This window comes from Amborella trichopoda, chromosome 4, assembly GCF_054954075.1.
Source record: "Amborella trichopoda isolate Santa Cruz 75 chromosome 4, AtrichopodaSantaCruz75HAP2 v2.0, whole genome shotgun sequence".
In the NCBI taxonomy this organism is placed as follows: domain Eukaryota; kingdom Viridiplantae; phylum Streptophyta; class Magnoliopsida; order Amborellales; family Amborellaceae; genus Amborella; species Amborella trichopoda.
The window spans coordinates 54053566-54076208 of NC_142339.1; the positions used below are offsets into that span (position 1 = coordinate 54053566).

Consider the following 22643-nt stretch of genomic DNA (forward strand, 5'->3'; position numbering starts at 1 on the left):
ACTTGATCCGAATGGATCTAATTGTGGAAGGATTCCAAACTAAGTTGGACGGGTGGGAGAGGAGGAAATTTCAGTTGGTGAAGTGGAGTGACGCGCTTTTATTGTAGAAAGATGGGGTCTAGGATTGCGGAAACTGAGATTTATGAATGAATCTCTCTTAAGTAAGTGATGCGGTATCTGTAAAAAGAAATTGTAGAAAGATGGGGTCTAGGATTGCGGAAACTGAGATTTATGAATGAATCTCTCTTAAGTAAGTGATGCGGTATCTGTAAAAAGAAATTGTAATGGGTCCTTTGTATCTACAATCCGAGGATAAAGTTCTATATAAAATTGTATATAACTTAATTCCATATAACTTTATGGTGAACATTATGGTGAACATTACTAGATAATATATAATGTATTACAGTAAATATCTTTATTAAAAAAGTGAATTATCAATGCGAACAAGTACATTCAAACACAAAGAGTTCATATAGAGCCGATACTCTTAATAATCAAATTAGAACCCACATCAAAAATTTCACTAAAAAGAGGTCATTTTGATGTTAAAATATCATCAAATTGATCATCTCGACATCTAGATGCATGGACATGAGAAAAAAATAGATTTCAAATTTTAAAAATGGTACATCTTGTAATGCATTTTTTGTACTGTCAATTTTAAAATTTTTTAAGTCTTTATAGATCTACTGAATCCATATTATTTTTTAAACTTTAAATTTTATAATAAAAATAATAATAGATATCAAGAATATTATAAAGGTTTTCAGTATTGAAACCACATTTGTCGACACTACTTGAAAATACGTTTACTTTGATTGTTTAGAGCCTCAGCTCTAACTGAACCCTTCAAACACCCCTTCTTTGCTCTCTTTATTTCTCACCCTTTCTATCATATGCATGACTTATTTGATCAACTCATTCTCGAACGTCCAAATCCATACGCGACATCTTGGCCGTGCAAAGGATGATTGTCCCGACTTAAAACCCGCTATAAAATGACCACGGGCTTCTAAACCCTGTTTAAACGACTCCTCTCGCGGTTGGCTCTTGGAGACTGATATCAAAGTTTGAGTAGTGTGTGTGAGAGTGAGAGGTATTTCCCTTCCATTCTTCCGAATTTTACTTCTTTTTCCAGTGAACTTCTCTATCTGGATCTGTTTTCTCACTCGAAAATTTCTATTATCTCTCTCTAGATCTGTTTTCTCCCTCAAAAATCTCAATTTTTTACACTGAAATGATCTGTTTTGAACCCAACATCTATATCTCGTTATCTTTATTAGGGATGACTGCTCAGCATAAACCCTAGATTTTAGATGATCTATGATACTATGATCTAAGTAGTCTTTCTTTCTCTGGATTGGTGATGGGTTTTGTTGGAAGTTTATGATCAATATTGCTGCAAAATGCATCTCATTTTTAAATTTCATGATATTGAGAATGCTATTTTTTTTTCTTTCAAATGGATGTATATGGTGTTCTGTTCTGTTTCCTTTTTTTTTTTCTGAGAGAATGCCAAGGTTTTGCAAAGTAGCATTGTTATTATGTAATTGATGCTTTCAGTTTTATTCCATTTTAATTTTCCCATATATCTGCCTTATTGTTTGATTTGCAATGGAGATGAGGTACGAATGAAAATATGGCGGTGTTATTTCTTACAACTTTATTAGTAGCTCCTAGTTGTATTGATGTTTTGATAGTGCTCGCATTATAATGAATTGTTATATTTCGTATAGTGTATATTTATGGGTAGTCTATACTATGTGATGGTGACTTGAGAGAATGGAAACAGTTTGTTTTTACACTATTCGATTGAATGAAATGAACGTGGTTGCCGAAGAAATTTGTCTGAAATATTTCTTTTCTTGCTGCCGTTGAAAAATTTGTCTAGTTTAAGTGTCTGGATTCATAGTTAACTGTGTGGAACAGTCTTTTGTGATAGCCTCTCCATGATGAACGTTCTCTTATTCTCTTAGTACTTTTCATTGATTTTTTTGATAGACAGAATGAAATACCTCAACCATAAAGTTCAAACTTCAAATACATAGATAAGTATTCTAGGTCAGCATGTGTCATTGGAAAAAAGTCAATACCAATGGCTTTTGAAATTCGTTTATTGCACTTTGAGTAATGTCCCTTTCTTGGAAATTATCTGTTAGTTACTTTGGCACTTGTGATTTGTTTCGTTGGATCTGTCTTCAGTGTTTCATTTTGCAAAGAGGCTTAATTATTTTTAAAATTTGGTCAATCTGGTGGAATTTTGTAATTTTGTTTTGGAAAGGTATACAATAAGACTATTTACATTTGGTACAAGGAGGTCACAATCATGTTAGACTGTTAATTTGAATTTGGGTTGCTGTGGGTGTTCTATTGATTGGGCTCAAAGTTCAAAAGAAATTTCTCAAACTTTGTGAAAAGTGTCGGAGTTCACATCTAATGGCCAGGAGCAATTGTGACCTCCTTGTTCCAAAGTTAAATGTTTGTATAGTATAAAATTTTATTTTGTACTGCTTCCTTCATTGATATAAATAGGGTAGGCAACAGAATCTAAAGAATATTTTAAGATTTTTGAAATTCAGAAACTGTTGTCCATTGACCATTGGTTATGGAACGCTAAAACTAGAGATAAATGAAATAAATTTTAAATCATAGCTCTTCATCAATCCCCATGTCATTGGTGCCATGTTGTTTCCTTGCGAGGCTATGGTTTTTGTAGCAGGTTTATGAAGTTCATAACCAATTGAGTGTGGCTGATTGGAGGGATCATTTCAACAATAATAAAAAAAAAAGATCTATGAGGAAATATGAGGAAAAGAATTACTGATAAACAAATGAAATTCCCTAGAATTTCACCAAAGATTACCATGTTTACTCCATCAGTATATTACCTAGATCCAACACCCGAATCATTCATAGCAACTCAAATGAATCCCTTGATCCATTTAATGAGGATTAGAGAAAAGATAAAGCATCTTTGCAGGCATAATCTTGAAACCCTAATCACACATAGTAATCCTACTACGGGTATGATCTGAAACTTTAAAAAGAAGAAGAAAACAAGAATTTTTCCAAAACAAGAAAAGAAGAAGAAGAAAGCAAGGTCTAGAGTTTGTAAATGTAGAAGTGAGAGAGAATGTTCAGGAGAGAGAGAGAGAGAGAGAGAGAGAGAGAGAGAGAGAGAGAGAGAGAGAGAGACGTGACAAATAAAACTCATTAAATCAAACTGACCTTGCTCATAGAGAGAATTTCCCTTTTACACCGTCGAGGGGCAATGGGGGATGAGCTGTGAGCCGCTGGGTTTAGAGAGAGAGAGAGAAGGGTGGGGGTTTGTGAATGTTTTGGAGGGAAAAGTCTCCAAACGAGTGCGAGAAGATAATAGTAGCGTGATGATGCCAAATATCAAAATTGCCGTCTACATAGACTACATTTGAAACTAGTCTCTCACCTGTGAGAAGATCCTCGTCTCTCTTCGATTCGGGATTATATATTGCGCAAGACTGCTTACCTAGTGTTGGCAATGGTCCTTAGTCCCCATATGGCCGGCCTTGACCTGGCTAAAGGGGCTCTGGACCATGTCCAGCCCTAGTCTTATCAAGGCCTAGTGGGGCCGCCCAAATAAAATTGTATGGGCGGCCCTACCATCCAATTGTGCTTGCTTAGCCCCAGTCCAGCTAGGTTTTTAGGGCCGGGTTGAACGGCCGGGCTGCTCAGTCTATTGCCACCCCTATGCTTATTTGTGGTTGAAGAAGCTCACAAGTAGTCCTAGCTTTGAGACTTGAAATCAAGTAGCTAAAAAGTATCGTAGAATTTGAAGATGTTCCAGAAATTTGAGTATTATTAGTAGAAACATGTATAGGATCTTTTAATTTCATACCTAGTAGCCAATGGTGTTTGTATGGAAAAAAATTATCATGTCAAATACTTTTCCATGTTATTATTATCTCAATTGTAAAATAACCATGAAACATACCAAGTTTTCTGTATCTTATTAATGAAAAAAAGGGTATGGGCACAAATCCTCACTGATTACCCAAAAACAAATGTGACAAAACTCCCTCTCTATCTTACACACAAACGCGAGAACTATGACTAATTTGTCATGTTACACGCTATTTTAGGAAGGGGCTCATCCCCCATTCCCCCTCGACGGTGTAAAAGGGAAATTGTCTCTTTGAGCAAGGTCAATTTCATTTGTCACGTCTCTCTCTCTCCTGAACATTCTCTCTCACTTCTACATTTACAAATTCTGGACCATGTTTTCTTCTTCTTTTTTTATTTTTTTGGAACAATTCTTGTTTTCTTCTTCTTTTTAAAAGTTTCAGATCATACCCGTAGTAGGGTTACCATGTGTGATTAGGGTTTCAAGATTATGCATGCAAATATGCTTTCTCTTTTCTCTAATTCTCATTAAATGGATCAAGGGATTCATTTGAGTTGCTATGAATGATTCGGGTGTTGGATCTGGGTAATATACTGATGGAGCAAACATGGTAATCTTTGGTGAAATTCTAGGGAATTTCATTTGTTTATTGGTAATTATTTTCCTCATATTTCCTCGTAGATCTGTTTCTCTTTTTATTGTTGAAATGGTTAAAAAGCCCTCTGATTCTGTAGTTGTTCTACATGAGTAAAGAACATGTTTTTGTTTATTCAGACACCTGAACACCTCCTTTTGTGCACTAAAAAGATCCATTATTTTTTAAGTTTCATTAGGAAAACATGCATGCCAGGTGATGGATCTGAGAGTTATTGTTGCATTCAACTGTGTTTATATTTCTATACTCCTTGTGGATTTCATCAAACATTCTGAATAAGAGTTGTTTATTTTTTCTTTTTGTGGAATGCATATTAATTCATTGAGTTACCACCATCCAGTGAGTGATAAGAGTGTGTATTGAAAGAGAGAAGAGAGGGTCATGAGATATGGATTAATACCGTTGTGTACTTTTCTTATCTTTTCATCTTTAGGCATGTGAAGATTTTCTGCTATATTGTGTGTGCGTGTGGGATGCGCATGAAGAGAGTCGATTTATAAGAGTGCCATCGTCTAAAGAAGATCTTTCCTTCCCCATATTTAAGAACAGTGAGAACTAAACTAAATTGGTGGTGGCTCGAATTGGTGGACTTTATTCTATGAGATGTATAGTCATCTGATGCTAGATTGTTTGCTTCGGTGATGGCTATTGTTCCTTCTGGTCAAATTAGACCTCTAATTAACATAGAAGAGGATACCTCAGGACTAGAGGCAGCAAGTGATGGCCCTTTCAAGAAAACCCGTGCACTGAGTGACATCACTAACAGCCTAATTAACAATGATTCTGGAAGAAAAAAAGAAAATTTGTCTAAGAACTGGGATTCTCCTGTTATAAATGACGATTTACTACATGTTGGTGACGGCCATATTGGCAAGCAACAAAATGGGTCTGTTAAATTCATTGAATCTTTGGATGATAAGGAGAGCGGTCTCAAAAGAAAATGTCAAGCAATCCTTTCATCCAAGGAAAATGAGGTTAGGAATGCATTGGACAATATAAAGGGAGGTGAATCAGTTATCATTTTCACCCAAAAAGATAAAGGCAAAGCTCCAGCAAGTATGGTTGAAGTGAATTTGCAGAGTTCTTCTTCAAGTGGAGGATCAACACCATCTGAGCTGTCTAATTCTGTCCGTGCCAAATTGCCTCAAGCTGTTAAAGATCACACTCATGTTGATAAGGATGCTCCATTTAACGCTTCCTTGAATGCCAATAATGAAGCTGAAGTTGAAGGGTGCACTTGTTCTTACTGTATAAAAGGTACTCCAAACTTTACTTGAGGACTTTTTGTATCAAAATTGTCATTTTCCATTGATTTTTTTATGAAGGGAAAGTATACAATACATGAATGGAGTGAGATCTACTGTACTCATCATACTCCAAAGGAGCATCACTGTTTCTTATGAACATTGCATATTGGAGATTGATTGTAGCTTGGTTATTGTGGATCCAGCCATGTGTTCATCACTACTATCCATCGCAGGGACATACAGTAGATGCCTTCTTGGAGTACTGTACTCCATTATGGGTGAGAATTTACTTGGTTTGGATCCGAAACCTGAATTTTGGACCCTATCCGGATCCGGGTATGGATCCAAGATTTAGATACGACTCGATCTAAAATTTGGATCCGAATAGTAATTCATATTAGATCCGGTACAGGCAGATCCAGTGCGGATCCAAACCAGTTATTAAAATATATATTGTTTTATGTATACATGTATGTTATATAGTTTTTTTTTTGTTATATATTATTTTATAGATATAAAATAAGATATGAAATAATTTTGTTCGATCCGATAGGGTTTGGATCTGGATCTGAATCCTATGTATATATTTTGAATCTGGATCCGGATATGAATATTCTAGATCTGGATCCCATGTATACTTTATGGATCCGAATCCGGATCCTAGTGGATCCAGATCCAATCCATCCCATTCTCTGCCCTAAACTCCATATAACATTGGGTTATGGTAGAGTTTCCTGTTTGATTGTTTGTTAAAGATTTAACCGTCAATGTCGTTAATGAATATAATATTAGGCCTTAGGAGGAGTGGTTTGACAATTTGACTTTAGTCATGAGATGAAAATACATGGTTTGATCTGATACTTTTTTTTATTTTTTATCTTTTTGATATGTAGTGACAAATCTTTTATTGGATCTTCATTACCAAGATGCCATAGGTCGTCTGGCTGGTAAGCTCAGGCAGAAGTTACAAAATTCATTTGTATTGTAGTTTGAAGTGTGGCTCTTCTCTTCCTGTTTTCAGTTTTTTTTCCCTTAATGTTATGCATTTCTTTTTTTGGGTTTCCATAGAATTCAGTAGTTGAAACTGCAAAGTCATGAACCATGAATTTTCTTAATGTGTTTTTGTCGTTTGTGCACTTGACAGCTTTGAAGAAGAGCAAGAAGGATGTTAGGGCATTGATATCAAGGGATTTTAACCATGATTCAACAGTAAACAATCACTTCCTGCATTCTGTGGCCATTCCTCAAAGTGCCAAGGCAGATCCACGAGCACTGGAGTGTACTCTTATGCATCAGTGGAAATCTCTTTTTCTGAGAACAGAGAATGCTCTTGGTCATGAAAGCTCTCAGCTTGTAAGCTGTTTTTTATCTATATTTACTCTAAGTACTAACTTAAAACTATATTATGATTGTTACGATGCATGTTTTTATTGGTTTGGGTGTTTATTTATTCAAAGAAAGACACCTTTTGGTTGCATAGGAAGCATACATTCTATCCCAATAGTATGTTGTCCAAGTTATTAATTATGAAAAGAGAGTTATTTTGCTCTTGAAATTTCATTTTAGTTCCAGGACATGCATAAGGATGCAATAGACGAAAGATGGTTTATTGTCTTATTGGTTTTTGTGGTTATTTTTGTTTAGTCAAACAAAGTCACATTGTGGTTGCATAGAAGCATACCTTCTGCCGCAATAGTAACTGCCCAAGTCCTTAATTGTGTGTATGGAGCTATCTTGTTTTGTTTTCAACACTTTATTTATTTCTAGGACATGCAATGGGATGCAATGGATTCATGCATCTGTGGAGGGTTATTTTGTTATTTTCTTGCCAGTCTTAGGCAGTCTTTATTTCTTTGGCAGCAAACCAGTCTTCGCAAGCTTAATGAACTGAGAGCCAGTTACAAGAATGAACTTGGGGATGAATTAAGGGATCTTGTTTGATAAATCGTAGGGGGCTTGATCAGGTACTGGTTTATTATTTGATGCGCTGTACTTTTTGTTTTTCCCTCTGCTTTTGAATGAAGTAATGGCTATTAAAACCACTCTCTCTCTCTCTCTCTCTCAATTCATCACTTTAAATCTCACAATGTAATAGGTTTGCGTGTTACTTGGCTCAATAAACCTTTACGTTGTAGGATATGAGGAATCATTTCTAGACATGTCTATAACTGTTAGGCACAACTTTGACCTTACAATGATTGATGATGCTTTACCCTGTTGCCCTTTCATTTGTCACGAAATTTCAGAAAAATGCTTAAAACGAGTTACAAAGACTACAATTATAACTTTTTGGAGATTTATGAGTGGGAAAAATGGGTCATATATAAGTATATAAATAGAAGAATGATTTTCTTTCATTGCTCTTCACCACAAAACTCGGCGTTCTCTTTTTCTTTGCAATTTATCCACATTTCTTGGCTCCTGCTGGGTTTCTACCATCTTGGTTTGGATCTTTCCGATGCCAATTAACTAATATTCCACAGTTCCAATTGTTCCAATTTTTTATGTTTCATTTGGATTTGTCTGTAAATTCACCAAGGCATTCTTGTGTCTCCCCATTACTTCCAATCTAGGGTAGCTATTTTTGGTATTTCTGCATTTTTTTTCTGATATTCTGCATCAAGAATCTCTTTCCTCTAATCTACCAATGTTCCATCCTCCTTTACTTGATCATCTCTCCCTCCCTATTGATTTCCTTCTAAACTGTTCTTCCCCTTCCCTATTGATTTCCTTCGTTCTTGGGTCCTCTTTACTTCCTTGTTTCTTTTGCATGGGCACTAGTGAATGCCATAGTTAATTTAAGAAGGTTGTTTAGGTTGACTTGATTGCTATCAGGCTGAATGCTGACTCAATTTTCCTTGTTTTTTTATTTTTCAAAAAGTTGGTGCACTTTTTTTCAGAAGTTACTTTCTCATTGTTTTATATCAAAGTGTCAGACCCGAAAGACTTGAGTTTTCCCCTTGTGTTAAGGCTTATGACTGGTTTTACTAGAGTTGGGTTTACTAGAGTTGGTTATCTTCGCTCTTCAGCCTCTGCATTCTTTGGCATCTCAATCCCTAAAATGCCTTAATTTTACTAGATATAAGACATTGGATTTTCAATCACAGTTTCTTACACCTAATTGGTGTACATTATTCAAGCAATTGAAAACTTCAAGAGTTCTTTTGTAAGATAAGTTCCATAGCTGGACTATGAAAAATTCTGTTGAAATTTACATTATCAATACCAGGTGCCTTTATTTGTGAATATTTCAATTATTTTTAAAATTATGTCCTTTGTGTTTGCTTTGCCTACTTCTTTCTTAGGATCTGAAAATTAAAGCCTTAGAGAATTTACTGAGTCAACTTGGCTGAATTTTTATTCAACTTGGTTTTGGCTTACGGCAAGTCAATCTCTGAGTCCAAACTTTTAAATGCTGTGGTGTTAATGCATCTGTCTTTATTCACATTGCAGAAAGTAAGGGATCGAAGATATTCCCAATTATGGGCCCAATAGTCAGTTTGTAGTATTTAAATTGGGATTTCTTATTTGTACATGCCTCCTAGTATGGCATTTGGTAGCTGTTTGCCAGAATGGGTCAATGATTACAATATTTGCATCTTCTTTTTCTCTATGGTAGCTGTCATGGGCTTAAAATCTAGCCACTGACCCTGTGGCCTGGTTAGGGACACATGGTGGTGCACTAGCAGCCCACCTAGCCTGTCATAACTCCCCACTCTTGTCGGTGACACCATTGCCCACCATTCCAAGATTCTTGATCCAAGGCCAACCTTGCTAGTCAACCTGGGGCGTAACTGTCTCCCCATTCCTAGCTGACACACGCACCAGCCATTACACCGACATCTCATGCTCGCCCTGCATGCATGCCTAAGTTTAAATTTGAATATTGGCGTTAAATTTGAATATTGGCGTCCTAGCAGCTCGGGTTCCCACGATCCATGATCATGACTGTTGGGTAAACTGGGGAAAGAAATTTGGGTCACAATACCCAATACATATTAAGGCATAGTCAGCCTTAATTGCATGAAATACCAGTACCATATTCTCGAGACAAACAGGCAATGCACGAATAGATAGGCACATGTTTCGCAATATCCCTTGGACATTAGACATATCTTTGGAAGGATCTTATTCCTCTTGATCGAGCTATCCATAGTAAGGATTTTATCTTGGGCGACCTGCACTTTGTGAGGACTACTGCCAACTATCATAAAAAAAAGAAAAGAAAGAAGAAGCCTATATACAGATCATTTAGAGAGCTGTCCATGGAATTCGACATTTCACACAATCTCATCTTCATACTTTGCGAAATATACAGCTGATCCCACTCCTCCATTAGGACACTATACCGGGGATAGAGAACATCGTCTAATTTATTATATGGGAAGTTTAAATTCCAAACCACTTGATACTTCAGCAACCTCCGCATTTCGTTGATCAAAAAGTTCTTGTTGTTCCATGGAATGCACTCCTAAATTACAATAAAATGGATAAGTGAACTTCATGAACCTTAATCCTAAATGTGGAGGGGCACGATCCCGTTAGGAATTTGCTCCTTTGCAGATATGGAATGCGCTCCCTGATAGTACTGACCATGTACAAACCTTGTTCTGCTGACTACAGATCTTCGAGCCTACCTCACTCCACACACCCGCTCCTGATTGGAGCTCTTATCATTCACGCTCTCAATGACTATGATTTCCATTAGAATCTTTACAGAATCGTTTTCGTGAACTCTGGAATCTTTATTCCTTTTCTTGGGAATCCTGATTCCAACACTTATAGAAAGTTGTTTCTAATATTTACTGATTCCTGATTTCGCAATTGTTGTTTCTCAATTCTACACTTGTTAAAACTGTTTTTTGCATTTATTGGAATTCTTCCACTCTCCCCCCCCCTCCCTTTTTTAGCTTTTTCTGTTTTTACGAGAAGTGACGCTTAAGAGTTTTTAAGACATCGGACTACTCAAGCTAGACACCTAATCTCAAACTACAAAGTGTAGTCATCTTTCTTGGCATGAAATTACCAATAGAAACCAAAGCATTGGTTCACGTTCTCTAATTAATTCTTTAAGTATGCATTGTATTGATCCAATGCAGAGATTGCAACTCCAAGATGTTAAAAATAATGTAATACAAATAATATAAACATGCATGTATGACATGTTCGTCAATGAATGGCATTGAGACATGCATTGTTTCCCTCTTAGTTCTCTCTCGATTCCAAAGATGTCGGAATTTCTATTCTATAAACAAAGGAATCTCGATTCTATATTTGTCGATTTTGATTAGGTTGGAAACTTTCCAAAGAGTTAGGAATCTCGATTCCATCTATGTAGGGATCTCAATTCTATTTTGGTCAAATCTCGATTCCTAGAAATTAGAATCTCATCCCCCATGATTCCTGTTGTACAAATGTCGATTCCAAAAATAAGAATCTTCCAGCTGGCAGCGATTTTGCTCTTTTGATTCCTAAATCGATTCAGGTTTTGAATCACTTCGGGTAAATATGGTCTCACCACATCCAACCTCCCATTGGTTCAAGAAGGTTAACCCATCGTGGAGTCAGATGACTCTGTCCATTGAGCTACCCTTGCCATTGATGGTCTCCTCTGGACCACCCCACTTGAGTCATCAATTGACACCTCAAAGTCAGTAACCTCATGAGCACCTGGCTTTTACTCCTCCCAAGCTTGTGCACGGGTTCCAACCAACTGCATTGCGTTTATCAAGTGCAATGAGCCAACCTGTCCTAGGGTGGTTTTCTCTATTGAAATAATGTCCTTTCAAGGCCATGAATTTCGACATTTTCAATGGCTCTTAACTTCAGTGGGAGTAAAAGAGTGACATGACTCCTCTTAGTCATGGAACCCTAATTAAGTCATGAGGAGGATTTATATGCATGTGAGGTACCGAAAGGGTTGAAGTTTACCTCTTAGTCATGGTCTGTTGTTATGTTTGTGCTTCATAACTGAGCGATGGATTTGGGCAATACAATTTATGTATGAGCTTGATGATAAAAAGCCATGTATGGAAAGGTTAGGGCCAATAGAGGATATTGGCCTAAATCCCTGACTCCTAGAACCTTCTCGTAGCAAGTGCATATACAGTCGCAATACATAGGAAGCCACTCTTTCAGGGATCCACTGGTTTGAGCTATGCACATATGTTTAGAGAGGAATCCCCGCACCATATATATGCATGTCTTCTAGGGGGTGTACCTGATATCCACTTATACTTGACGATTCAAAGTTGCATATCGGTTGACTTTGATAGGCTCAGATCATGAGCTCCTGAATATAGAGTCTGTGGGTCATGAGTCTATTGGGTCATACCGGGAAGGTGGCTTTGGATTTCGGGTTTAGTCGAGTGGAGTGATTTGTTTCGTAATTTAACTCCAAGGATCCTAATTTCCCTTATAAATATTTTAATTAAAGCGAAAATAATTTTTTTTAATGGAAATCATTAAAATGATTTTTATGGATTTATGAGAATTTTTTGGGCAAGAAAATCCGTTTCTAAAATTGTTTGAAAGTAATCACAAATTAGGACAGCCCCTTGGGACTCACATGGGACACCCAAATGGCAAATGGGTGTCCATGTGTTGACTTGGGGGGTCCCATGTCCCCCCAAAGTGGAGATGACGTGGGGTGACGTCAACCCCACAAGGGACCCTCATGTCTTTATGTTATTTGTTGTTTTAACTAAAGGATATTGAATTATAGCATTTTATGAAATATTGAGTTTTTGGAAAAATTATTTTGGCACATGTTAATGCTTAAAACAAGGGTTTGTGGACATGTGTGTGGAAGATTCTAAAAGGGGTATAGGTTTTGTAATTACATGCCTAACCCTAAGAGTATATGGTAGATGTGTAATTAACCACCTAGTTTATGTGGCATGATTTCATTAGCCCCACATGCTCTTATAAAATGGAGGGAACTTTTGAGATATGCTTTTTGCTGAAATATTTGACAAATTTCTACAAAGGTGTACCTTCCATGTTAGTTTTAGTTTTATTAAATGTAAAGAGCACGAGTATTTTAGTAACAAGGGAATTGGAGTGAATTAAAGGAGGACAAAGGTGTTCAAATTCATACCACACATCTTGATGACATGATAGTGGATGGTGGGCCATGATTAAGCCTCTCTTTGTAGTCATTGGTAGTTGACATTGAGGGCCAAGATTCATCCATCTAAAAGCATCTCCACACTTGAGGGTTAGAAGCTTATAAATACCCCCTTGAGCCTTCATTTCCCACGTGTTCACTTCACATTTTTCTCTCCAAAAGTGGCACACACCTCTCTCTCTTTACCCATTGAGTGGCATGCCTAAAGTTAGTCTCCCTCTTCCTTTCTCTGTCTAAATGATAAGGTAAGAGAAGAACTGCTTTGAAGGTCTTATACTACATTAATGGTGGTCTAAAGCTCAAATTCTAGTCGTGGGTGATCTAATCTTCAAGCCTTCAACAATTAAGTAAGATCTTTTCTATTTTCATTGACTTCTTTAGTTTCTCCTTGCTATGAATTCTCAATTACAACAACATTTCTTCATCCTTTGATGATTAGATCTCTGATCCTTTGAATGATCATTAATCTCTCCTGATCCATATAGTTAAAGGCTTCATTCATGCACATTTTGGCATAGTTTGTCATGAGCTTTCTTCTATGAATTTTGGGGTAATTTTTGCTGATATTTCTCTGAGTTTTTCATGATCATATCAGTCACTTAGATCTTCTTCTTGACCTCTTAAATTGTTGATTTCATAAGAGTAGACTATGTCGAAAATTTGAGAGCCGAATTGTGAACTCAATTGAACTGGTTTTGTGTTTTGAAAGCCTGATTTTCTCCCACGACTTTCATACTTGATTTGATCTTTTAGATCTCCGCAAATCCTTATATGTTTTAAGTGTGTATCAATTGATGCTTGGCTTCCCACTTATTAGATGATGAATTGGCATGATTTTGAGGTATGCCATCGCATGTCAGCCAATAGCACATTGCTCAGACTCAAGGCTGTAAACCAGGCACCTGAGAACTCCGATTTGCTTCCTATGGTCATGATGCATTGCATATTTGAGCATATGTATATTAATGGAGATCATGTTGTGATGATTTTTTATGAGTTTGTTGATGTATAATTTTGTCTTGTAAGTGTGAGTGGTGCTGAATTTTCAAATGCACATTGTACATGTGTAGTTTGTTGATTTCCTTTATGGCTTGTTTTGTTCATGTGTAAGGAACCTTAATTGCGTTGTATCTTCTCATTTGAGTGTATTTAGAAGTCAATAGCTCATTGTAGTTACAGTGACCTTTGCTTAATTTGATTTTGGAAGTTGTATTTTCAAGTGTATTAAAAAAATTCAAGGTGTATTGACTTGTATTTTGTTTACATTATAATCAAAGTCAAGAGAATTGGTTTCTAGACACTCACATTCTCATCCTTTTGCACTAGTCAAATTGTGTTGAGGGATTTCTTTTGTGGGCGCTGCCTTGCTCAATGGTTGACCCCACTGATGAAACAACTCTCCGGGATGCCTTTTTTGTCTTTGGTCGCCCCTATCTCATACTTAGTGCCATTGCAGTGCACCACCCTCGATGGTCTGTCTCCATGAAGATTGAAATTTGCTAGGCCTCTGCGGCCATAGCAGTAGACAAGGTGCGCACTCCTTGGCTCCTCAATTCAGCCTGGGCCCAATCGCGCAATCCAAACACAAAGTTGAATAACTCGTCCTCATCGGTCATGGTTTGTATATCTAGCATTAGGTATGTGAACTTCACATGGTCTCGCATTGAGCCTATCTATTGAAGCTTCACAAAGCTTCTCAAGCCACCTGGGCTGCATTAGTTGGCAACAATTGGTCGTCATTTTTTGTTTCAAGCCCTCTCAATCGCGCACCTTAGGATTTGATGCGTTTTGGATCCGCATCCTCCACCAAGACCTTTACGTCTCCAATGAGGTACATGGAGCAAATGCCAACATGGTGTTCCTCACGTGCATGAGCATTCTCGAAGTACTACGCCATGTCACCAAAGGGAATTCCCCAATACCTTGCAGTCTCTTTGCTCCTCTAATACGTGGCTCTGGCACCGTCATAGTATGAGAGCCCAACCTGCTAGTAGTGTTACACAAGGCCCACTTCACAAGAGTCATATCTTCTTATAGGGTCATGAGGTTGGCCTTGAAGGACTCCGTGATAGCCTTGAGGACGTTCATGAGCCCTCCCATACAACCATCATAGGCACCACAACGGTCCTCCGTCTTAACCTCCAAAGTACTGATCTAGGCCTTTAAGACAGTAAGGTTCTGCCCAAATCACCATCTTGGACCCCATGGGTGAGTTGCTCTCATTGCTCCTTGAGGTGGTCGACACAACCCTGTATTTCAGCGATAACATATGCCATGGTTCCACTCTCTGAACAACCTTTTCGCTCTGATACTAACTGTCACGAGGTAAAATGTAGCGATTGACGCCTTGCGGTGCCAAGCCTAAGTCTTCCACTGAATAAGGCTGTGCGAACTTTCCAACAAACCACATGAGAGCAAAGATCAAGCATACATGCACAGGGGTCACTTGCACAAGCCAATGGCTAAGGGCCGTACCCCACTAGGTTAGTTTGTACCCTTACATGGGTATATTGCCACAGATGCCTCACAACGGTATGGGCCAGGGGTTTATATAGATCCTTGGTTCACTTTTCAAAATTCAAATACAATACATGTGTCAAATGGTCTTGGCATATGGCTTGTCGAATCGTGTACCAAGGTTGCGGTTCCGGTTCGGAATCGCGATTACGTGTTTTCGAGAAGGAATCATGATTCTTGGAAGTCAAGAATCATTATTCCAAATTTTTTGAATCTTGTTCCAATTTTTTTAAATCATGATTCTTGGAAGTTAGGAATCTAGATTTCATCTCGCAAAATTTGCGATATATAGGTGCACAAGATTGGGATTCAACATATATGAGACCTTGATCCCAATTTTTAAGAGGAGCGAATTAGTGATATTTGTAGTTTACATCCTTCGTAAATGTCAAGAATTTGTATTAAGGTTGAATATCTTAACTTTAGATCTACATTTAATAAAACTAAAGTAATTCTATTTATTTATTCAATCTAGAAACTCTAGGAAAGTACTTAGCTAAGGGAACGCACCTTGTTTTCTATTAGTTGTAGAGAGCTGCATTAAAAGGTGACTCAATACCCGACTTCAATGTTAGTGGAGGGATATTGAAGACATTGAATCATATAATAGGGGAGCCCTGGATAATCGTACTCAATATATGGAGTTTGGAATTCGTACTTATAAATAATATAAAACTTTAAATCTTATCTTTTGGGACTTGTTTTTCAAAAACTTTTGACATGGTTTCGAGTGGATTGGTTTGCAATTCCTGAAAGGTCAATATCTTGATTTTCAATTGACAGGACAACAATTCCAATGATATTGGAGTTATGATTTCTTTTTTTTGAATCGCAATTTCGATATAGTGGGAATCATGCTACATTTGATTTGTATTGTGCGGACGATGATTCTAATTATAAGAATCATCTAGTCCCTTGCGATTTCGATTCTTGAAACAATTCGGAATTACAGGTGTTTCCAACAACTATAATAGGGACACATGTAGGTGCGTCAGCGGCCCTCCTCTCTGGTCATAACTCCCTGCTCTTCGGTCAGTTACACCATCCACTATCTTACTCCGCCCTCCGTCTTGTTCATGGCCCACGTGCTGGTCAACCTGGGGCATGTGTCTCCCCATTCCTAGACACCTGGGGCATGTGTCTCCTCAAACTTAATTTTGATGGAAGTTCACTTGGCAATCCAGGGCCAGTTGGCTATGGTGGACTCATCAGATATAATTTGGATCACATTATATTTTCTTACTTTGGTCCTTGTCGTATCACAACAGCAAACGAGGCAGAAGCGCGAGGTTTAAGAGAAGGTTTGAAATTGCTATGCACTTTGGAAGTTGGCAGGATTATCGAAGGAGACTCGGCAAATGTCATTGCTTGGAGTAAGAGAAAGGCCCATATTCCTTGGAGATTAAAGACTATTTTTCATAAAATTTGGGATATTTTGTCAACCTCTATTGCAGCAGTCCAACTTTGTTTTTTTTTTTGAGAGAAACATGGCAACGGTCCAACACTGTTTTAGAGAGACGAATGAAGATGCAGATGTTCTTGCGAAAGGAGGAGTCCATACTCCATCTCTGTTTGTTACTTCATTTTTGTAATCTTGTTTCTTTGCTTGAACATCTTGTATTTTACATATGAATTAATGATAAGTCGTACGTTACCGCTCAAAAAAAAAAAGATAATCCACGCACTAGCCGTTACACCTACAGCTTAGGCTCACCCTTTATACGTGCCTTAGTTTGAATTTTAATCTTGACGTCCACTTAGTTATGTGCCCACCATCCACGATCATGACCGTTACGGTCAACACATCTGCCCAGCCAGGTGTATGGGTAGCCCACCTCTTGCACATGGTCCTCACCCATGTCTCGTTAAGTGGAGCCATCTAGGGTCAAACCAACCAAGCAACAATTTGGATCAGCGACAACCATCTATCTGCACTGTCTCGCCCAAGGTCTCGCACCAAGGGGCTTTAGCCATTAGCTCACGTGTGTGACACAATGCACCAATGCATCACCACCTTGACCTTTCGCATGGTCAAGGGTGAGGGATAGTCACTTCCCTCATATATAGTTGACAACCTAAATAGGGTGCCTGCCTAGGTGGGTTAGGCAGCTACTTAGTGCCCAGTCTTTGGCGAGTGCCCCATATCCTCCATAAAAATGGCGGAGTATTTCTTTAGTGGGGCCATTTCGGTCATTTTGATTCATTGATAATTTTGTCTTAGAAACGCCCCTAGAAACACCCAATTGAATTTTTTTTGAAAAGTTCATAGAATCATTTGAAACCTTGCCCATATCTTATTGCAATCATTTTTAGGGTCCAAATGAGGTCATAAGAAGGCTTTTGGGGTGATATTGGGCCTTTTAGACGATCGAAACATTGAAGATCAGACATCCAAAACATTGAGGAATTAAAGATTGCCTCTTTCTTTTCGTTTGTATCGCATCTTTTGTATGACATCATTTTGTATTGGTCATTTGGTCTTATTGGAGATTTGGGAGTCTATGAGAATAATTACCGGGAATGGGAGCAACAAGAGCTCTGAGATCCAGAGCTCAGAGCGAAGTGGGTTTGAAAATCCGTGGCCTGGGGGATAAGGTCTGTACATAGTTAGGTTAAAGGATTTAGATCCTTGACTTTTAGGGAGTTCGTTCAATATCTGCAGAGGAGCAGATTCCTTGTTACACTGGATCGCCTTTCACCGTGATTAGGATCAAGGTTCCCAAAGTTCACTTATCCACTATATTGTAATTTATAGCGAATTCTGTTGAACAATATGTTTATCTTTTTCTAAATTCACAAACCCAAGTATTAATATAAACAAGAATCATGTCATTGAATTTCTCTTTGACTTTTTGTTATCATTGGAGTATTATTTCATTTGGAACGAATCGGTTGGATTGGACGACTCCCACTTGAATATCGATTGATGATTGCATTTAAGAATGTTTGATAGATTCTTTCTAAAAAAGAAATGCTGCGATAGCTAATCTCACCTTTGCAAACAAGAAAAAAGGAAAGGCATTGCCATATATAATTCCTAATAGCTTTCCTCCATCAAAGATTACTAGGGGCCCAATGATATATACACGAGAGACCTTGTATTTTCAAGCCCACCCACATTAGTTGTACTTAATGTATAAGTTCATGTACTACCCTTGTATGATTTTGGCTATTTATTCTTTCTGTATCTAAGTCTAATAAGGGTGAGGACCTTAACTTTTCCTTAACCCATCCCAAGCTCGGGTAAAGGAGGTGGGTTCAGTTAAGTAGGCAGCCAATGTAAAATTTTGTCTCATCTTATCATGAATCTTAAATCTTATTGAGGGTATGGCCCTTAATAGAGAAGAATGAATGAACAAGATTCATATATCCAACCCCAAATAATTGGGATAAAGCTTGGGTGATGATTCTTTCTATATCAATTTCTAGAAACTCAGGATTCGCCCAATGGGTGAGTTAAAATCATTGCAAAACTTGGCCAACCTAATTTTATGGTAAACTTGGTCTGAGTTGCTTGGTTGGGAGAAATTTTTCTCCTATTTTCTTTCATATCAAATTCAGGCTCCTTGCCACTTGCGTTGTTGAGGCCCTCCACCGAACTGAAGTGGCCTATGCGAGCACGTAATTCGGTTGGGTAGAAAAGGCATCTGCCTGGTGCCTTGCCACCGAGGCAGTTGCCTCAATGGTCTTGTCGGGAGGAAAGAAAGCCCTCCATAAAGGGTAAAAAATGTAAACACCTCCCCCCCCCCCCCCCCACACACACACAAAAGGATGCGAAAAGGGTTTTGGGGTATTCTAAAACCCCAAAATCCTTGTACTCCACTTTTTGAGAGAGAAACAAATAAAAAAACCAGGCGTGTGAGTTTTTTCAAGATTAGAAAACACTTTGGTATTTTCGATTCTTGCAAAATTGAAAATTATAAATGCTAATAGTTTTTGAGACTTGAAGTGGTGGTAAAGGTGTTTCAGCAACCAAAGCTTAGCGAATGGTGTCAGGGTTTATTAGGTTTTGAAAGGTCAGTGTATTTCAATTTTTAGTTTACGGTTTGGTGATATTTGTGAATTTTGGGTTTCAATTTGTATGTTTACCAATTTGGCTTTTTCTTTTGTGTTTTTCTTTTTGAGTATGGACTTGGATTTTTGCCCCCAAGAACCTCCTAGAGTACCCAAACCCTGCTGTCTGTTTGGTCCGCCAAGGTAACTTGTGCCTGCGTAAGTGGCCAGGACCCATGGCTGCCTAGGGTACCGAATCCACATTCTAAAACATTGTTCTTTCTTGACTATGGGCTGGGTTTGGACTCAGTTTCAGTGCGTGACTCTGATTCACATAACGTCTTTTTATCATGGCTTTATATGTTATAATATTTGGTCATAATCTGTGTGCAATTTGTATGTGACTTCAGCTAATCATTTGTGCATACAATTTTTAATTTTTATGCATTTCTGTTTTCTGGAAGCTCTATGCTTATTGTTCTCTGCATATTGAATTTATGCATTTACAATTGAATTATTTGTTTAAACTGCAATATATTAACAATTTAACATTTGAAATAAATTTTTTTACATGTTCACCTCTTTTCTACTTCTCATTTTCCATATCTTGTGAACATGAACTGTGAAACAGTTTAGAACTGTGAACAAGAACTTCTCATTGGTAATTGTAGCCTCTACAAAACGATTCATCATCATCATCAATTTAGCCTTTTCCCAATTAATTGGGGTCATCATCATCAATTTAGCCTCTACAAAATGATTAAAAAAAAAATTGTAGCCTCTACAACTAATGGAAAGGGTTTAAAATTTTATACAATTTTCTATAACCTGATTTTGGTATCCAAGCTTAAGGCAAAAATTACCATTTAATCCAATCCTTGATTGTTCAACACAAGTGTTTGGGACCCATACTTGCATGTTCCCATTTATGAAATGGTCAATTGACTAGTCTAAAGTCAAAATTTACTTGTACGAGTTTTTAAATATGTATGCTTTAATGAAGAGTTGGTGATAATTTCAGGTTTGAAATCCAGAAACTTTCAGCTTGGCTGTGATTAAAGAAAAATCTCCAACTTGGCTGCTCTGATTTGACTTTAATTGAGTTCAGATTTTGGACTAGAGGGTTAGGGCATGGGGTCTCGCCTCTTTGTTTACTCAGTGTTATTGCTGAACTTGTGATCATAATTCAATGTATGTTTTCACCTATTGTGTAACCTCCTAAAGCATCCAAAGTGGTTTTTCTTTATTAGGCTGTTGCTACTGGTTGATCATCCATGGGTGGAATGAAATGACAGGGAGTGGCCCTACTCTGTGTGTGTGTGAAATAGCAGGGAATGGTCTTTCCCTCTCTTTCCCTTCCTCCCCACCCCCACGACCCCCCCCCCCCCCCCCCCCCCTTCAGTCCCACCCCCACCCCCACCCCCCAAAAAAAACTAAAAAAAAATCAATGTCCTGGCTTGATCAACTACGCGTCTTGCTAATTCAAAAATTGTCAGTATATAGCTGTTTACGTGCAAAATCGAGGGGTGAGATGGCTCAAGGACCATGCTTCAATCCGCATGAAATAATATCAAGTTCGCATGAAATAATATCGAGTTCGTAAAAGTATGGGTTCCAACAAATTATGATTTATGGAAAATAGGCTGATTATGGCCTCTTTGACGTATACCGTTGGCTGTTTTGGCTTAAGGTTCGCTTAAAACAAATTAAAACTTGAAATCTTTGAAAGAAATCGACAAGAAAGGTTTGAAAAATACTATGAAAGAACTACGAATAATAAAGAGCAGTGCTAGGAAGAACAACATATTTGATTAGGCTGGGCTTGTAGACCCGGCATTTGGAGTTCTGCCTGGATTTGAAAGAGACTGGGCAGCCTATCTGAATGGATATTCTTGAACTTGGATTGGATTGGATTGGATTTAAAGGAGCTGAACCTAGGGTGACCTAGGGCTCAAATTGAACTTTGCTTTGGCTTGAACTTGAAAGATTATGGCGCTCTGATTTACTGGGTTTCCAAACCAGGCCAATGTCCTAAGTATTCTATGGTTTTGAAGGTAGGATTGATAAAGGGTAGAGGAGGATCAAGGCTGAAAATACTAGGGTTTCAACCTTGGGTCTGCCCCAATATGGGTTATTTATAGGGAAAAGTGAGACAAAACAGGAAATTGGGACTTGTGGCACAATCTGGCCCCCTCTATGGTAATATTGTTATGTTGATATTTAAAGAATCTATGCTTCAAAGAGTAGACCAAGAAACATGCAAGTAATTATGTTAGTATTTTTGCTTTTGAAAATTGCTAGTTTTTATATCAAAATAATATAATTTTTAAAAACTTTAGTCTTTCGGAAAGTGTAATTTTGTATTTATGCAAAGAGAGTAATTGGTTTTTAGTCATACATTAGAGAGAAGTAGGGATGGGTATTAGTTGTTGGAAATATGGCCTATCAAGGCCAAAATTTCAGTAGTCTCTCATTCATAGGGAGCGATTGAGAGATTGAAATCTTGGCGTCTTGCGAAATGGAGCTCAGATTTTTTTATCCCGAGTATGCATGAGGCATCGAGAGTTCACGTGTTGAGAAAACAATTTCTCAAGGAGATTTGAAGGTCACATTCTAGTCAGGATTTTATAGGTTGGCCTCATGTTTAGCTGCAATCGGCCAGGGCTTGGAGAATCCAAATGAGAAAAATAAAACCCGAGTACCTATTGAGTATTCATCCTTTATGGAATGGTCAAGACTTATTAGACATAAGTCCATATTCTGACACGAGGCCATTACATGGCATGTGCATTTCATTTCGTACGGGATGCCACTCTTTCAAATATATCCGAGTTTGGAAGGGCCAGTGCACATGTGATTTGAGAGGACCCTTGTAATTAAATTGAATCATGCCCCATAGGGGTGCACCTGTAATCCATTGAGAGTCGAATGATCGGATGTTCTGGCTCAGCAGCTTTGATATGACCAATTATGTATCACTACTTTAGACTATGGAACATAGGTCTATTGGGTTGATCTGAGACTCGGCGGAACATTATTCTGGACTAACCCAATGGAGTACTCCGATACCAATAGTTATTAGTCTGAGATCTCACTATACCTTTTGTCCGATTTTATAATGATGAGAAAACTTACTAATTGCTCAAAAATACTTTAAACATTTATTGTAAATTTTAGAGAATTTTTCAAAATTTTATTTGATAATAAAACTGAGGGTTT

The 22643-nt window shown here is 37.8% G+C and overlaps 1 protein-coding gene across 4 annotated transcripts; it reads left to right on the top strand.

The window, feature by feature from the left end:
• The first annotated feature begins 776 nt into the window (after positions 1-776).
• On the top strand, positions 777-20670 carry LOC18421974 (uncharacterized). 4 transcript variants are annotated; one of them, XM_006826896.4, is made up of 6 exons: positions 777-1099; positions 4972-5795; positions 6679-6732; positions 6930-7138; positions 7646-7749; positions 20446-20670. In XM_006826896.4, the coding sequence occupies exons 2-5, from the start codon at positions 5180-5182 to the stop codon at positions 7724-7726; spliced, it is 960 nt and encodes a 319-aa protein (XP_006826959.1). In that variant the 5' UTR covers positions 777-1099; positions 4972-5179; the 3' UTR covers positions 7727-7749; positions 20446-20670. The 4 variants fall into 4 exon arrangements, with proteins under 4 accessions (XP_006826959.1, XP_020520655.1, XP_011621391.1 ...); XM_020664996.2 differs by lacking the exon at positions 20446-20670 and adding an exon at positions 13732-14096 and having other exon boundaries at positions 781-1099; XM_011623089.3 differs by lacking the exon at positions 6679-6732 and having other exon boundaries at positions 804-1099.
• Positions 20671-22643: the final 1973 nt, after the last annotated feature.

What these genes read in the sequence shown, in the direction of transcription:
- LOC18421974 (XM_006826896.4), top strand. Translation starts at nt 5,180, where the DNA reads ATGGCTATTGTTCCTTCTGGTCAAATTAGACCTCTAATTAACATAGAA. An exon ending in TTGTTCTTACTGTATAAAAG is followed by an intron (nt 5,796 to 6,678) that starts GTACTCCAAACT and finishes TTTGATATGTAG; the next exon opens with TGACAAATCTTTTATTGGAT. An exon ending in GTCATGAAAGCTCTCAGCTT is followed by an intron (nt 7,139 to 7,645) that starts GTAAGCTGTTTT and finishes TTTCTTTGGCAG; the next exon opens with CAAACCAGTCTTCGCAAGCT.